The sequence below is a fragment of the Vanacampus margaritifer genome, chromosome 10 (genome assembly GCF_051991255.1).
Source record: "Vanacampus margaritifer isolate UIUO_Vmar chromosome 10, RoL_Vmar_1.0, whole genome shotgun sequence".
In the NCBI taxonomy this organism is placed as follows: domain Eukaryota; kingdom Metazoa; phylum Chordata; class Actinopteri; order Syngnathiformes; family Syngnathidae; genus Vanacampus; species Vanacampus margaritifer.
This window is the reverse complement of record NC_135441.1, coordinates 2,713,099-2,731,029: the sequence shown is the minus strand read 5'-3', so window position 1 is coordinate 2,731,029 and position 17,931 is coordinate 2,713,099. Positions and strand designations below refer to the sequence as shown.

The 17,931-nt window shown below is 40.2% G+C and overlaps 1 protein-coding gene across 6 annotated transcripts in view; it reads right to left on the bottom strand.

Moving 5' to 3' along the window:
* LOC144059033 (tectonic-1-like) overlaps positions 1–17,931 on the bottom strand; it is a 52,231-nt gene that overhangs the window by 12,482 nt on the left and 21,818 nt on the right. For all 6 annotated transcript variants that reach the window (XM_077577832.1, XM_077577830.1, XM_077577826.1 and 3 more), the window contains 2 exons: positions 10,644–10,756; positions 447–467 (listed from right to left, as the gene is read on the bottom strand). In XM_077577832.1, the coding sequence (XP_077433958.1) occupies positions 447–467; positions 10,644–10,756 (134 nt within the window). The remainder of the gene's footprint in view (positions 1–446; positions 468–10,643; positions 10,757–17,931) is intronic.

Genomic DNA, 17,931 nt, shown 5'->3' with positions numbered 1-17,931 from the left:
ATGAAAAAAATTACGCTGATGTCAGTGATAGAACATACTTTTTTGCACGTTATTGAAATCAATAGTGGATTTTTAAAATGAATACATTATTAATTCACCACTAGACAGCGCTAAATTATACACACTTTTCCATTACGCATTTCCCAAACGTTTTACAGGTTTTTCATTTCCATATACAGTATTTTCTTGTCGTAGAAAATTGGTAAATTATTTTTACAGTGCTACAGGACGTGAGAACCTTGAAAAGGCAAAGGAAGATAAATGCCATATCTTCTGTTATGGCTTTAATTCAACATTTTGTGGGGTCTCTGTGTAAAACAGGCTAATGATTGTTTTTTAACATTTTATCAATTTCTTGATTTACAAATATAGCAACATTTTTAACCATTTGCAGTCACAATTTTGTAGTGTGATTTTTCATAGTAACACAAAAAGGGCATACTTACAGAGGCACCTTCATTCTTCCCCTGTAACAACAAAATACAAATTTATAATAATAACAACATAATGACAGTGTGTCGCTTGCTTGTTCACGTGAACACACAAAAACACACACTAAAATTCACACATTGTGTTTACTAGGGATAGACCAATTATTGGCCGGGCTACGAAGATCTTTTGAAACCTTTTACGAACCCTGACTGAAACCCCAAATTAGCTACATTCAGATGCATTTGTCGCTGAGTGAGATACAAGGAACTTAAATTTATGGATTTATTTAAATTTCCACTTCATAAAAATTATGCTACACTGGGAACTCAAAAAAAAAGAAAAGAAATTATGATGACATTTTTGAGAACTTAATTTACAGTAGAAAACTTAAGGGAACAATTTACTTGCTTAGTTTTGAATTTAGCTTAACACATGCTGATGAAAGATCCCTGCAATTTTTTAAATAATTTTTAAACAAAGCTGTTAATTCTTTCAATGTTAAAATTTAAAGAATTTTTTGGGGAGACACTAATATTTTCTCTTTTTTACTGCAAATGAATATCGGCTTGAAATATCGGTTATCAGTGTCCTTGACTACTAATAATTGGTATCAGTATTGAGATTGAAAAATCCATATCGGTCCATCACAAGTATTCACACACCAAAATTAGAATGATAGATTGCAGCAACAATGGCTTGAAAATTTATTTGCCCTCTTCTCAAATTCAAATTTTTTTTCTCATAGTTTCTGTGGGTGAACATCTCTCCAATATAAGACGATTCGATACTTGATACACTGGGTGTGATATGATTCAAGGACAGTTAGATTTTAAAGTGGAACGATTCGGTTTGATTCACAGTGGAGTACACACTTACACTGACTATGTTTACATGCAGTCAATATCCGGGTTAAGGTCAGAATTCTGGTTTGTGAAAAAATCGAGGTAACACGTTTGCATGTGTGGCAGACCAAGTTACTCTCGATTACATGGTCATTTGTGCTCAATTGGAATATCCCGTTCTGTCAGGTTCAATAAACTGACATTCATTAAAAAAAACACAACACAAAGAAGGAGAGAAGACACCTTGTACATTTTCACAAGCTAGCGAGGAGAACAGGCAGAGGGTGTGCATCAGTTACAACCTCCTACTCTGCTCTGAAGCACACTCTGCCGAGCCCTCTCTTTTCATTTCTTTAGGGCGGTCCTTGGTTACATGGGTGTTCCAACTCTACAGGGAGGTGAGGGGAACAGCATAGTTGGGACACAGTGTATTTGTTTGTCTATGTGTGTGTGCATGTAAGTGCTGAGTACATAGGTGGTCAAGTTTGCAATAATTTCTTAACAGACAACAGGCACTTTAGCGGACTGGCTCAATTTATTCCGCTGGGTTGGATGTTCTTCTTGTAGTCATCATGAGTCATCTCCTGTTAATCAGCTGTTAGATACGACTACCTTAATATGCTATGTAGGAGCAGAGCAAAGCATTCTTTATTGCAAGCAGAAGCAATTCTTCATTGCATGAGTCATCTTAAATAGGCTGTCCTAATCTGACTCTATTTGTGGAAGCAAGCATTCTTCATTGCAAGCATAAGCAATTCTTCATTGCAGCAAATAAAGTAAAGTGCTTATTCATGTGATAACTAATTGTACAATTTACACGTTCGGACCGTGATGTGCGGACAACGAATTACATACATTTTATGGGATTTTGCACGTTACCAACTCTGCTGTATGCATGCTCCAAACGAAGTTTTGTTGTTCCTTTGTGACAATGACAATAAATATTTTAAATGTGAAATAACGTCATTTCCGCTTTTAACGTTCTAGTTCAATAAAATACATTATATTTATGTCACTCACCACGCTAAATAACGTAGTCAGTTTCCTCCTCACTCCAGAAGTGTGGTTCTTTGCTGCAAGCGTCAAGTTTGTTTACACCGGCTTGAGTATTTCCGGTGGGCTACACACCAGAAGCATGGAGTTATATACTTGTATATATGTGTATATAGGCACAAACAGTGGTGTTTTTGCCGTAGAGACACAAAATAACGTGTAAATGCCGCTGAGAAATCATAGTATTCAAGCGAGGCTCCTTTCGCGAATAGGGACGGAGCTGCGCATAAAAGTCGGTACTTTATAGACCAAGATAAGCATTTGCTAAGCACAGGCGCCCCACAGGGCTGCGTCAGCTCCCCGGTCCTCTTCACGTTGTACACAAATGATTGTGTGACATCACACCCAGAGAACTTCATCATTAAGTTCTCTGATGACACAGCTATCGTCAGCTTGCTTCAGGCCGGCGGTAGCCCACTGGACTATTTCTCAGAAATAGAGAAATTTGTCCAGTGGTGTGACCAGAATCATCTTGTGCTCAATGTGGGGAAGACAGAGGAGGTGATATTTGATCCAAAAACTGTTGGTGACCACAGGCCAGTTGTCATTAAAAGCAATCACATCAGCCAGGTGGATTCATACAGGTATCTGGGGGTCCACATTGACAACACACTCAGCTGGAGGGTACATGTTGGAAGTCTCTGCTCCAAACTCCAACAGCGTCTCTATTTCCTACGCAGACTTAGGGTCTATGGAGTGGAGCAGAGGATCATGCTGTTGTTCTACCGGGCTGCATTGGAAAGTATCATCAGATACGGCATAGCGGCCTGGTACGGCAACCTGACTGTGCAGTTAAGGTCACAGATTGCCGGTCTAGTGCGGACTGCCATGAAGATCATGGGGGTCAGGAATCATCCTTCCCTACAGATGCTTTATGAGCGGTCCTTTTTTTTTTCGGGAGAGCTCAGTATTGTTCATTCGATTTGACATCATCATTGCTCTCCTTTTTTTTTTTTTTTTTTTTTTTTTTAAAATCCAACAAATCAATTAAAAATAATTAATAAATGTTTTTTTTTTTAAATACATATACATATATATATACACATATACACACACATATATATATATATACCCTTTTTTTTGTATGTGGGTGAGTATGTGTATGTGCGTGTGTGTGTGTGTGCGTGCGTGCGTGCGAGCGTGTGTGTATTCATCAGTTCACCTAAAGCCCATTAAAAAAAAAATCCCATACTAATAATATAATATAATAATAAATTGCCAGATGCAGAAACATCAATGTAAGTTATCACGATGTAGTGGCTCTCGCTAACAGACAGAATTAAGTAACCGGAATTAGGTTAAAAAATTCTATATACGTAGACCATGTTTCTATAAATTTTGATATTTGGTTTTTATTTGAGGCAGATATTTTTTCCATTAAAATGTGATTTATGAGGAGGTTAGACCATTGGTCGATATTCAGAGTTTCTTTATTTTTCCAGTTAACAAGAATTGTTTTTTTAGCGATAGTAAGGGCTACAAGTGTAGATTGAAATTGTTTATGTGGTAAGTCAGTTGTTGTTAGGTCACCTAGCAAACACAAGTTTGGAGATAAAGGTATCCTACAGTCCAAAATAGCGGAAAGTTTTTCTAAGACTTTAGTCCAGAAATACATAACCGGAGTACATAACCATAAAGCATGAACATAAGTGTCTGTAGTGTTTTGTAAGCATTGGAGACAAATGTCGGAGTCTGAGAGTCCCATTTTCTTCATCATATATTGAGTAATGTATGTTCTGTGAATAATTTTATATTGGATAAGTTGTAAATTTGTGTGTTTTGTCATTTTAAATGCGTTTTCACAAACTTGAATCCAAAAGTCAGGTTCCGGTGCTATAGACAAGTCTGTCTCCCATTTCGAGATTGGTAAAGACATTTTATCAGTATATGAAAGTAACTTATATATTTTTGAAAGTTTTTTTGTTGTTGTCGGAGAAAGCTTGTTAATATCTTTAGCTAAAACAGGCGGTTGGAGCGTACCCCGAAGTGTTGGAATTTTTTTCTTTATCATATTTTTAACTTGTAGATAATGTAAAAAATTTCCGTTTTTTATATTGTATTTTTGGAGCAAGGATGTATATGATATAAACATATTATCTGAGAAGAGATGGTGGAGATGTGTAATTCCTTTCTGCTCCCACACAGCCAAATGAAACGGTTGGTTGTTAAGTTGAAAGTCGGGGTTATGCCATAGGGAAGAAAGTCCACAGGGCTCCACTTGGGCTTTTGTCAATTCTAGTGCCTTCCACCAGGCAGTCACGGTGGCGGAAATCATTGGGTTTTTAAAACAATTATGACGCTTAATCGATGTTGTAATAAAGAGTAAATCTCGAAGTCTTTATGAGCGGTCCGTCACCGGACTGGCACAGAAAATTGTTACTGACCCGACTCACATTCTACATCATGAGTTCCAGCTACTGCCTTCCGGCAGGAGATTCAGGGCCCCCAGAACCAGGCTGAACCGCTACAAGAACTCATTACTGCCGACATCCATCAAACTGCTTAACAACCGACATTAACTCAGTACAATAAGATATATGGTGCAATGTTGTGAGTGTGGAATATATGCAGCCGTGCTGTACATACTCATGTGTGTATATATATATATATATATATATATATATATATATATATATATATATATATAGGAGTGTGTGTGTGTATATGGGTGTGTGCAGTCCTCATGTATGTACTTCTCTACACATGTATACTTCTGTGAAGACTTCTGGGAAGTCTTCTACATATTGCTGCACTTCTTATTTAATTTTAATTTTATCTCTTTCTATTCTGTTGTTTTCTCTTTACTGTAAGCTGCAGCTGGATGGAGTTCAGGAAAAAGTTCCCCACGGGGAAAATAAAAGTATATCGTATCGTATCGTAAGATTCCTTGCGAATTCAAATAAGCGAAGAAGAAGAAAAGAAGACGAAGAACAGAATAAAGAGCATGCGCACAGCGAAAAACAATGCACCGTACTCCTAATGCGTTTATATGAACAAGTATAAGGTTATGAAAAGGGTACCCAGGGGTCTTATAAGAGCTTATTGGGGTTATTGCACGTGTTTAAATGGCCTTACAAAACCCAAATATTGCCAATATTCCATTTTAAAGGGTGCCTGCATGACATAAACGTAGTCACTGAGACAGATGAATGGTGCATTTGAGCTGTATTAATATAACTCGTTCTTCACAAATCGAGAAAAAAATTGTGCCTGTGAGTAGTGTTATCTTACCTGTGTATATGTGTTTGCACTGTGTTTGTGTGTAATTATTAGTTATTTACACGCCATTATTTATATCACTCCCAAAATTTATGCTAATTTACCATTAACATTTGAATGGAATCTTCCAATCACTTAAGCATTAATTTTTCTCTGTGTTGCCGCGCGCGTACGGGGCTGCGGGCAGCCCGCTCTGTGAAGCGAGGGGTGGCGGAAGAAGAGTTCAACTTCCCGCAATTGCCCTTAGTCTGGTCTCTCAGGCCAGGCAGGCTGCAAAGCATGACCTGCGGATGAATGGATTTTTGATTGGGAATGAAAGACTTTGACCAAATATTCCGATCACATACTTTTTCATGAATATCGGTCGATCATGATCTGTGCCTACCAATCGGAGCATCCCTAATTAAAAGTGTAATAGATTGTGTTAAATGAAAGAAAGGGCAGTTTATATTTACTCAAATATTACAAAAAGGACAAAAATAGCTGCATAAATAAATAATTTTATGGGGTATTCACTATTGAAAATGGGGGGATAAAAATCCGCGATAGAGTGAGTCCGCAATAAGTGAACCGCGAAGTAGCGAGGGACCACTACATAAAAAATAAAATCACCTATTTAGTGGAAGTGGGACTACATCAGGGATCAGCTCTGATCCCCTTCTTGTTCGCTATGGTAATGGACAGGATGACAGACAAGGTTAGACAGGTATCTTCATGGACTATGATGTTTGCTGATGACATTGTGATCTGTAGTGAGAGCAGGGAACAGGTGGAGGAGAAGCTAGAGGCATGGAGGTTTGCCCTGGAAAGGAGGGGAATGAAGGTTAGCCGTAGCAAGACGGAGTATCTGTGTGTGAATGGGAGGGACCCAAGTGAAAGAGTGAGGTTACACGGAGAACAGACCAAGAAGGTGAGGAGTTTAAGTATTTAGGGTAAAAAGTCCAGAGCAATGGAGAGTGTGGAAAAGAAGTGGAGAAGCGTGTGTAGGCAGGCTGGAACGGGTGGAGAAAAGTGTCAGGTGTGATGTGATAGAAAAGTTTCAGCTAAAATGAAAGGAAAGGTTTATAAGACTGTGGTGAGACCAGCCAGGTTGTTTGGTCTGGAGACCGTGCCACTGAGGAAAAGACAGAAGGCCGAGCTGGAGGTGGCAGAGATTAAGATGCTGAGGTTCTTTTTGGGAATGACTAGGATAGATAGAACCAGGAATGAGTACATCAGAGGGACAGCACATGTTAGAGGCTTTAAAGATAAAGTCATACAGGCAGCTCCTTGTGACCTTCTCTGTACTTCTCTATCAACATCCTCAAAGCAAATACTGCATCTGTGGTACTCTTTTTTTTTTTTTTTAGCATGAAACCATACTGCGGTTCACAAATGTTCACCTCTGCCCTCAGTCTAGCTTCAACTACTCTTTCCCATAGCTCCATTGTGTGGCTCATTAGCTTTATTCCTCTGTAGTCGCTGCACGTCTACCTTGTTCTTAAAAATGGGCACCAGCACACTTCTCCTTTGTTCCTCAGGGATCTTCTCACTATCTAAGATCCTGTTGAACAACCCAGTCAGAAATTCTCCTGCTACCTCTCCTAGACACTTCCATACCTCCACAGATATATCATCAGGACCAAGTGCCTTTCCACACTACCTCCTCTTCATGCTTACTAATCTTTTCTACTTCCTGGTCCACAACAATCACTTCTTCTAGTCTTTGTTCTCTCTCATTTTCCTCATTCATTAACTCTTCAAAGTACTCTTTCCATCTTCCCATCACACTACTGGCATCTGTAAACACACTTCCATCCCTATCCTTTATTACCCTAACCTGTTGCCAACCTGTATAGATCAGTCTCTCCCTCCTTACTATCCAACCTAGTGTACAGGTCAACGTGAGCCCCTTGTTTGGCCTTTGCCACTTCTACTTTCACCCTACGCTGCATTTCCCTGTACTCCTGTCTACTTTCTTCAGTCCTCTCAGTGTCCCACTTCTTCTTAGCTAACCTCTTTCTCTGGATCCACTTCTGAACCTCCTCATTCCACCACCAAGTCTCCTTATCTCCTTTCCTTCCAGATGTCACACCACCCTGATCACATTTGCTGTAGTTGTCCAGTCATTTGGAAGCACCTCCTGCCCATCCAGAGCCTGTCTCAACTCCTTCCTGAAAGTCAATACAACACTCTTCATTTTTCAGCTCCCACCATTTCGTCCTCTGCTCTGCCTTTTCCGTCTTTGGGGTTAGGGGTTCTCACCACCAGTCATCCTACATACCATCCTATGCTGTCTGGCTACACTCACCTACCACTATTTGCAGTCGCTGATCTCCTTCAGATTACACCATCTACACAATATGTGGTCTACCTACGTACTCCTACTTCCACTCTCCATGGACTCCTGTCTACTTTTTCATTCCTCTCAGTGTCCCACGTCTTCTTAGCTAACCTCTTTTTCTGGATCTACTTTTGCACCTCCTCTTTCCCACCACCAAGTCTCCTTATCTCCTTTCCTTCCAGATGACATACCAAGGACTGTCCTACCTGTCTCCCTGATCACATTTGCTGTAGTTGTCCAGTCATCTGGAAGCACCTCCCAACCATCCAAAGCCTGTCCCCACTCATACAACATTCTTCCTTTTTCAGCTTCCACCGTTTCATCCTCTGCTCTGCCTTTGCCATCTTTGTCTTCCTCACCACCAGAGTCATCCTACACAGTACAATCCTATGCTCTCTTTCAGATTACACAGTCTACACAAGATGTGGTCTACCTGTGTACTCCTACCTCCACTCTTGTAGGTCACCCTATGTTCCTGCCTCTTCTGGAAGAAAATATTTACGACAGCCATTTACATTCTTTTTGCAAAGTCAACCACCATCTGTCCTTCTGCGTTCCTCTCCTAGATACCAAACTTGCCCATCACCTCCTCATCACCTCTGTTTCCTTCACCAACATGTCCATTGAAGTCTGCAACAATGACAACTCCCTTCTTGGGATGGTCTGCATCATTTCGTTAAGGTCCAACCAAAAGTTTTCCTTCTCCTTCAGTTCACATCCTACTTGTGGCGCATACCCACTAAGAACATTGATCATTACACCTTCGATTCCTAGCTTCAGGCTCATTGCTCCATCTGACGCTTTTTTTTTTTACCTCCAGGACATTCCTAACAAACTCCTCCTTCATGATAACTCCTACTCTATTTCTCTTCCTATCAACACCATGATAGAATAACTTGAACCCTGCTCCTAAACTTCTAGCTTTACTCCCTTTCCACCTGGTCTCCTGAACACACAATATGTCCACCTTCCTCCTCTGTATCATTTCAACCAGCTCTCTACCTTTTCCTGTCATAGTTCCAACATTCAAAGTCCCTACTCTCAGTCCTAGACTCTTGGTGTTCCTCTTCTCTTTCCTCCTACAAACACACCTTCCTCCTCTCCTTCTTTGACCAACAGTAGTCCAGTTTTCACCAGCACCCTGTAGGTCAATAACACCGATGGCGGTCGTTGTTAACCCGGGCCTCGACCGATCCGGTATGGTAGTCATATATTTGATTCGCATGTTTGATTTGGCCAAAGTTTTTACGTCGGATGCCCTTCCTGACAAAACCCTCTGTATTTATCCGGGCTTGGGACCGGCACAAGAAGACACTGGCTTATGCCCCCTGGCGTACTCAAAAAAAATAATAATAAAAAATTGCTTGGTAAAAAAACAATTACACCCTAAAAACAGATTGGTCAATTTGACAAAGAAAAAGGTTACATTTGATGTGTGTCCGACAGATCCTTTGGTTAAAACAACCACTCTAGAATGGTAGGTGTTTTCAACCAATTTATATTGGTGATATTTCCAAGTGCTCTATCAAAATTTACTTTCTCTCTTCTTTCATTTGTTGTTTCGCTAACCAAAAAAATGGTATGCCTGTAACCACCCGGAATGGTCAATGTCTGACCAATCTATTGGTTAATCAAGCCAATATGAGCTTAACCTACTAGATTGGTATTTTTTTTTATAACTTATCCATTTTTAGAGTGTATGAATGCAGAAGAAAATGTAACAGATTTCACTTAATGACCAATCAACTGTTTTTCATATTTAGACAATTTTTACTTAAATTGAAACTTTGCAAAGCAGAAACTGTATTTTTTTTTTCTAGAAACAGTGAGATTTTGTGCTATGAGACAAAATGACGCCAGAACCACAGTAGCAATTTTGCCGGCTAAAACATATTTGAGTAAGCCTGGTTTGTTAGTAGGAACTGCAACTGTGTCATGCTGTCAGTATCATAATGTGTCATGGTGTCAGCATCATAATGTGCAGTCATTTTCATTAGACTGATTTTTAAAAGTAATCCTTTTCAGCCAAATATCAGACACTCTCCTAGCAGTTAGGCAGGTAGCCACTAGCCGCTAACTCTGGCAACAGGTGTCGTATTATAGAAGTTCAGGGTAATTAATTAGCGTCCTTAATTAGCAACTGAACATGATTTCAGGCTAATGTGTTGATGTTGTTGGCTAGAGCTTGTGACAGCAATATAAACTGTCCTCACTACTGTTGGGAAGATGCGTCAAGCCAGCCACCATACCAGCACACACTGCCGGGAACAACTTCAAAATAAACGCGCAACAAGCCATTGAAGTCTAAGTATTGGGTAAAGAAATATTTGTTTTGAAGTTGACCTTCTTATTATGTTGGCGGTTTAGACAGTCATGCGTAACATGAACCATTGTTGCTGAGGCTGACTTGACGGACCACACCACATAAACGGGTAGCCGAGACAGAAAAAACATTCCTACGAAAAAACATTCCTACATTTATTTTTAACCAAGGTACTCAAATTACACAAGGACTCGTTTCACCCCTATCTTTGTCTAATATTTACATTTGTCTGGTTATCTTAAACATTAAAGTGGGTAAACTAGCAAAAAAAAATGGAAATGAGAAAACGGCAAATACTTTTTTCACGGTACTGTATGATGAACAGGATAGTGGGAACATGGTTCAACATATCAAGTAACTCACTTTTATATGAGACCAATGTTACACAATGCAATAGTACAGTAACTGACCACCGCACAACTAAAGCAATGACACGTGAGGTGTAACTCACAGCATAGAGGTTGATGTTTGTGTATGCATCTATGCTTATGGCTGGTAGAGAGCTGCAGTCCTCTTTCAGAACCACACGCCGGGAACATCGACTTCTCCTGTCGAATAGGAATGCTGTAAAAAAAAAAGGACACACTGTGAATTACACTGGCACATAACTGTTTTTCTGTCAAAATAGTGGTGGGCGTGTCAATAAATGTCACCGGTCCATTATATGTCATTCGCCAGTCTGTCATTATTTCAGGTAGGCCCAGTCCATCAGTCGTCAGTCCGTGATCATTATTTTAACAACGCTTTCGTCATCGCTAAGCCATCTGCCAGAAAAGCGGGTATCCATCAGTGGCAGACTGACAGACTCTACGTTGGTATTGACAGACTGCCCACCACTGGGGTTAGTGATGGTTTGGGTGACGCCCCAAAAATTACTTTTGTTGGTGCTTAGTCTGTCAGTGTTTCAATGTTTTCATAAGTCATCAGTTCGCCAACAAAAGGGGGGTCCGTCAGTGGCGGACTAATGGACTTTCCGTCGCTACTGACAGACTGCCCACCACTGCCCGTTGTTGTCAGTGAGCAATGAAACACAAGGACACCGACAATTATCTCGCTCCCCCAAACCAGACTCTCACACTTTCCTCCTTCATTCCACTCTACCACCCCTAGCGGGTGGAGGCTGCAAGCATACAATAGTATGGACACAACACCCGTTATAAGTTTTTAACAAAATCAGTGTATTGCAACTTACAAAACTGATAATTCGTTTTTAGTGTAATGTGTCTATGTCATGTGCCAGATACGCAATGTGGTTCCTGTTGTATTTGTAGAAATTATTATTAGGGTTCGAGCAGCGACCGCTGCGAGACAAACAAAAAAGACATTGGGAGGCATAACCTAAAATTAACAGTTTATTTTTTTGTTTTTTTAAGTCTTTCAAAGCCCTTTATTGCAAGTATAATTACAGGTGCGTACAGCAAGCGATGACTCATTTGTATCAACAAGTATGTTCTGAATTGACTTCACTTCATGTTGGCTATTCCCATCCTCATGGTTCTTCTAATCGACCACCACCGTGCTCCTCACACGGGGAAACAATTCAAAGAAAGCCTTAAACGTTACTTGCAGGCTGGTTGTGTGTGTTCTTGGCTTTTCTGCTAGCCCCTCGTGAGTTGTATTTTATTTTTCAGCGTCGGCTATGGCCAACAGTAGCGTTTGTTAAGATAAATAAAAGGGTGACATTCCAACCAACGTTTGCCGGTGGCTTGCAAGACATTACAATATTACCGTTAAAGGGTATGAAGACAAAGGTATGAATGCCAAACTATGGCATGACATGAGGACGCGACTGGATATAGCAGGTAGGATTTACTTTTATACTTGAGAAGTATAGCAATTGTTTGTAATTAGTAAAAGTAACCGGTATGCGTTGTTTACGTTTTTATATCCCGCCCCCGTAAAGAGGTTTCTGGTTGCTTTTATGAATAATGACTACCGTCGCCAATGGTGTGGAGGGGAATTATTCCTCATGAATGTGCTGAAGGTCATAAGCACTGATCTGAATTCAGATCAGTGGTCATAAGGGTCAAGCTGCAGACGCTGGGTGAGTGGAGCTCCACTGCTTTTCCCTTCAGGGGTCGCCACAGAAAATTAGTTGCCTCTATCTAACCCTGTCCTCTGTATTCTCTGCTCTCACACCACCTACCTTCATGTCCTCTACTATAAACCTCCTCTTTGGTCTTCTTCTAACCTCCTGCCTGGCATTTGGAAACTCAGCATCCTTCTGCCAATTTACTTATTATCTCTCCTCTGGACATGTCCAAACCATCTCAGTCTGGCCTCTATGACTTTATCTTTAAAGCCTCTAACATGTGCTGTCCCTCTGATGTACTCATTCCTGACTCTATCCATCCTGGTCACTCCCAAGAAGAACCTCAGCATCTTCATCTCTGCCACCTCAAGCTCTGCCTCCTGTCTTTTCTTCAGTGGCAAAGTCTCCAGACCAAACTACATTGCTGGTCTCACCACAGTTTTATAAATCTTTCCTTTCATTTTAGCAGAAACTTTTCTATCACATCACACCTGACACTTTTCTCCACCCGTTCCAGCCTACATGCACACGCTTCTCCACACCCTCCATTGCTCGGGACTGTTCACCCTAAATACTTAAACTCCACCTTCCTGGTCTCTTCTCCCTGTAACCTCACTCTTCCACTTGGGTCCCTCCCATTCACACACAGATACCTCATCTTGCTACGGCTAACCTTCATTCCCCTCCTTTCCAGGGCAAACCTTCACGGTTCTAGCTTCTCCACCTGTTCACTGCTCTCACTACAGATCACAATGTTATCTGCAAACATCATAGTCTATGGAGATTCCTGTCTAACCTCGTCTATCATCTTGTCTATTACCATAGTGAACAAGAAGGGGCTCAGAGCTGATCCCTGATGTAGTCCCACCTCCACTTTGAACTCCTCCGTCACACCTCACCACTGTCTTACAGTCCTCACCACTTGAACATACTTCTCTGCTACTCCAGATTTCCTCATACGAAACCACAGGTTCATTTTCTCTAAAAATGTCAAATTATTTGTGTATTATTACACTATATCACCACTTGTTTTCGATTGCATGTGATGCATTATTCATTTGTTTACACCTAAATTAAAAGTTATGAGTACTTAATTGTGAGTTATTCCTAAATTCCTAAATTTTCAATTTATTTTAATTCATTTTTTAAAATGCTTGGATTTCCAAGAGTGGGATTTAAAATGGAAAGGTGCTGTGCCTGTTAATGACACCGATCTACAAAGATATTCAATAACAAATAACAGGTGTTGTGAACTGGAAAGAGCTGCCTGCAGAGTACAGAATGATGTACAGTACTTCTTCCATATTGATTTCATATTAAGTTCTATTGCAGCTTTAAGTTTCTGCTTCCACTGGGCCCCTGTAGGTCATTGTGGTGTCCTCCATTTAATTGTCACCATTTTTCTAGCATTCATTAAGAGGATGTGTATATAATAACAAATCTAATCCCAAAGCACTATCTATCTCGCTCTTAACCCCTTTTCAATAAGAGAGTAATTTTTGGCAGTCCCAGAATATGTGTGAATGATCACCAACCATTTCACACTCTCTCCAACAGTATATTATATTTAGGCCATCTACAAATTTGGAGACCACTAAGGAGGTCCTAAAGAACTTGTCTTCATCTTCCAGTCAAACTCCTTCCACGACTTACTATTAATGCCCTTATGTGACCCCAAGCACATTTTTTTCCCCCATTCTCCATCCTCAATAACAATGTTCTGTTCAAGTTCCCATTTATTTTTAATACAGAGAGTATTGTCTACTGTGTCCAGTAGCAGGGCCCTATAGATATGGGTAACATGCTTTTTGTTAGGCAGTTGTAATTTAATTACCTTGATAAAATAATTTTCCAGGTTTGACGTAGAGTTTTTAATAATATTCCAGTCCCCATGGATTTTGACATAATGTCTAATCTGAAAATACCTGAACATGTCATTTTGATGCAGAGAAAATTTGTCTTGGAGATATGAGATTGTAAAACATTGTCACAAAATAACTGGTCAAAAACTTTGAGGTTGTTGTTCCCCCATCTCGCAAATGTTACATACGTCATTGAGGGAGCAAAATCCGGATTACCCGCAATCTGTATCGCCCGTGAAAGAGCAGTAGTTCCTTTAAATCTTTTTTGGACTGTTGACCATACTTTTAAGGTATGCCTCAGCCATACAGTCTTGATTTCTAGTTTCTGCTGTGACCGCTTGTTCAATAACACTAGAACTGATAGAGATACACCTGGCAGAGAATTCTGCTCTATGTTTACCCAGCCTGACTCCTGGTCATTGGTAATCCAAGCTACAAATGCTGCCAGCTGTGATGCCCAAAAATAATACCTCATTTCGGGGAGTCCAAGTCCACCCTTATTTTTTCCAAGAGTGAAGGTTTTAAGTCGTACCCTTGGTCTTTTATTCTGCCATATAAATCTAGATAATAGCTTGTCCAACATATGGAAAGTCAATAATGGAATTCCAGCTGGAAGGGATTTAAAGAGGAACAACATTTTGGAAAGCAGGTTCATTCTAACAGCCTCCATTCTACCCAAAAAGGACAGTGGAAGCACAGCCCATCTTGCCAAATCACTTCTAAACGTCTCAAATATTTTTATTATAGTTTGCCTTGCATAATTTTGGAACCTGAGTGGTGAGAGTAACTCCTAGGTATTTTAAACTCTGATTAGTGGTCCAAAAAGACACAATGTCATCAAGTTGACTAGGCCATGTACCTGACACCATCATCACTTCTGATTTATTAAAATTGACTTTATAACCCGACACCAGACCATAGTCGTTGAGATTTTGTACAAGAGCTGGAATCGAGAGGTGCTGGGTTTTCAATAAATAGCAATATATCTATATCGTCTGCATACAGGGCTGTCTTACGTTGGTGACTACCCTCTTCACTTACTCCTTGTATAAGGGGGTTGCTTCTAATCATTTGTGCGAGAGGCTCAATGCTGAGCGCGAACAAAACTGATGAAAGTGCATCCCCCTGCCTCATCCCCGACCCACTTCAAAGAAATCGGAACAGTGCCAATTAACCCTAACTCTCGACCATGGGTTTGTATAAAACACTTTAATCCAACTCAAAAATGTATTATTAAAGCCAATATGAGCCAATGTTTGCTCTAAAAATACCCAGTCTCGTCTATCAAACTCTTTATCAGTGTCAAGGCTGAGAAACATTGCTGGAGTCCTTCTGGTTGTGGCACACATCTAACATTGCTAGTTCCATGCCGGCCAGCGATGAAACCCATTAGGTCAGAATTAATACATTTTTAAGTGTGTATTTGTATTCTACCCGCTAAGATAGAGGTCAGAATTTGTATGTCCTGGCAGAGCAAACTTAACTCAAACTCTAACTTGTACTACAACAAAAACTTTTTTTTTTTTTTTCAGGTACAAGTTACTGTACTTTTGCACCATATTTACCTCCATAGCGAGCCGGTTCGAGCGCGTCATCTCACGGAGACCTCTCCTTTTTTCCCCCTCCCTAACGATGACATCACGTCATTGCCGCACGTAATAAATGAGTCGTCTTCATGGCTAAATTACTAATATTACCACCACAAATGTCATCTTTATACTTCATGTTACAAGTGGGATTAAATTAGAGTCAAATATAAAGTCACAACTGTTATTCGAAACAACTTTGCCGATTCACGTACATCTCCCGGGCCGTGCAGACCTCGCAGATGCGTCAAGCATAAATCAAGCATGCCCCCACCCGCGCGGAGCGCATATTGGACTTTTAATGACGTCAAGGTCGGTTACATACGACCTGGCCGTTCGGACTGCGGTTGCATTGCAAAAATTCGGATACATATCCGATCTAGGACCAGTCACGTGCGGTTAGGATAGGCAAGGTCGACACTGCCTACCCCAGGCTGAAATGAAAGTTGAAACCGTTTGGCTTTTTCTATTTATTTTAATTATTTATTTCATTTCAGAAAGCCTACACTACCTATAGGTTTGAAAGTGACAACATTTGGTGATTTTCATACCTCAATTAAAAATTACTCATTACTTCGTCTGGCCTGCAGGCAAAAATGCAAAAATTATCCTCCTGAAGGCACACCGCTACTGTGTTTTTCCCAACCCTGTCCGCGTAGCGATGTGTGTTCGCGCATGCGTAGTCAGTTTGCCAGTAGAAAAGTCCTTTACGCAAATAGGCAGATCGTTACGCAGCCTTTTTACTTTGCTGTATTATTCCTATGCAAATGTACGTTCGCACAGTGCATTCGCGAATTCAAAACACGTAGTTCACAGCAAAGCGGTAAAATGACACCACTCTGGAGAATATAAAACTATTTTCACGCCTTTCTTTTGAGGGAAAATGACATATTTTAAAGGATAGGAGACCACTGCCTTATCTTTCGGATCTTCAGCAAAGTTAGGGACAAATAATTATTCATACTTTTCACAAAGAATGGTGCAAAAGGAAAGATTGGTTTTGTGGATGTGTTACGATTAACTGTCTGTTTCTATTGCTAGCTTGATTTTGTGAGGAATTAGGCTGTTTTACAGGGAGATATTCACTTCATTACATTCTTTCCAGGTGTCCGGGCGGGTTTGAAATTGTCAGGTTTTCGTTGTGCGACAAATGGGAGGCAGAGTGCACTGCAACGTTTACTGTGGCTGGCTGATGGTGGCCCGGAACTTTAGCTGAGTGGCAAGTGTTGAGCTGCCGCACCAGGGGCGATGGGTTCGAACCCCGCTCAAAGTAAACAAGAAAAAAAAAAAAAAATGATTGCGGAGCAAAAAATGTAAGACTTCAAAAGAGAGTAATGTTTTTTTTGTTTTATTTTCTACCCATAGAGGAGGCATATGTTAAAATAGTTTGAAATTATGGCATCTTGTATCTGAGTATCAAGTTTCTCGAGGTTAGGCTGAGTGTCCTCTTTTTTGGGAAATGAAAATATGGTCACCCTAGGATACGTTGTACACTCGCCTGCCGACACACAAATTTGTGATAGGTGTGTGCGTCTTAATTTGCGACTGCCTGCCTACCCAAACCTAGAGCTCACTGCACATCACTGTCTAGGACCACATATGAAAGTGACCCGAATGTGATGATACCCAGGTCAGATATGAAAAAATCGTAATTGAGCCGTTCAGACTTACATAAAAAAGTCAGATACAGGTTGCATTTGGGTAAAAAAATCCGATCTGGGTCGCATTTGCCTGCAGTGTGAACGTAGCCATAGATTCAAGAATGTGAACTTATTCACCCCTATTGTACCTACAACCATGATGTACCTGCCTTTGTTGTCTTGCACTACTTTCTCAAAATAAAGAAAAAACATTCTTATTTATTATAATAGCGAGCCGCCTTTTCCTTCCTCCCTCATAAGATGCACAATATATTTGTTCCACCCAATTCCTTTTTAATTTCAGGTGTTCTGCTTCATTTAAGTGTGTTGCTTGTAACATTGCAATTGAGCACTTCAGTGCTTTAAGTTAGTTAGTTTCTTTTTACTGGACTCCCCAAACCTTTAATGTTGTAGCTGACCAAAATGAAATCCTCCATAGAATATACCTTTTAATCTTTACTATCAAAATGCTTTTCACTCATTATATAAATGCCTAAAGCGCCCTCAAATGTTGTACCATAGTTTGTCAAGGAAATAAAACAATTGAGGTTTTTTTTTTAAGTTTTTTTTTTATACCAGAAACATGAATAGGCAGTTAAAACAAGAGTTGACCTACTTT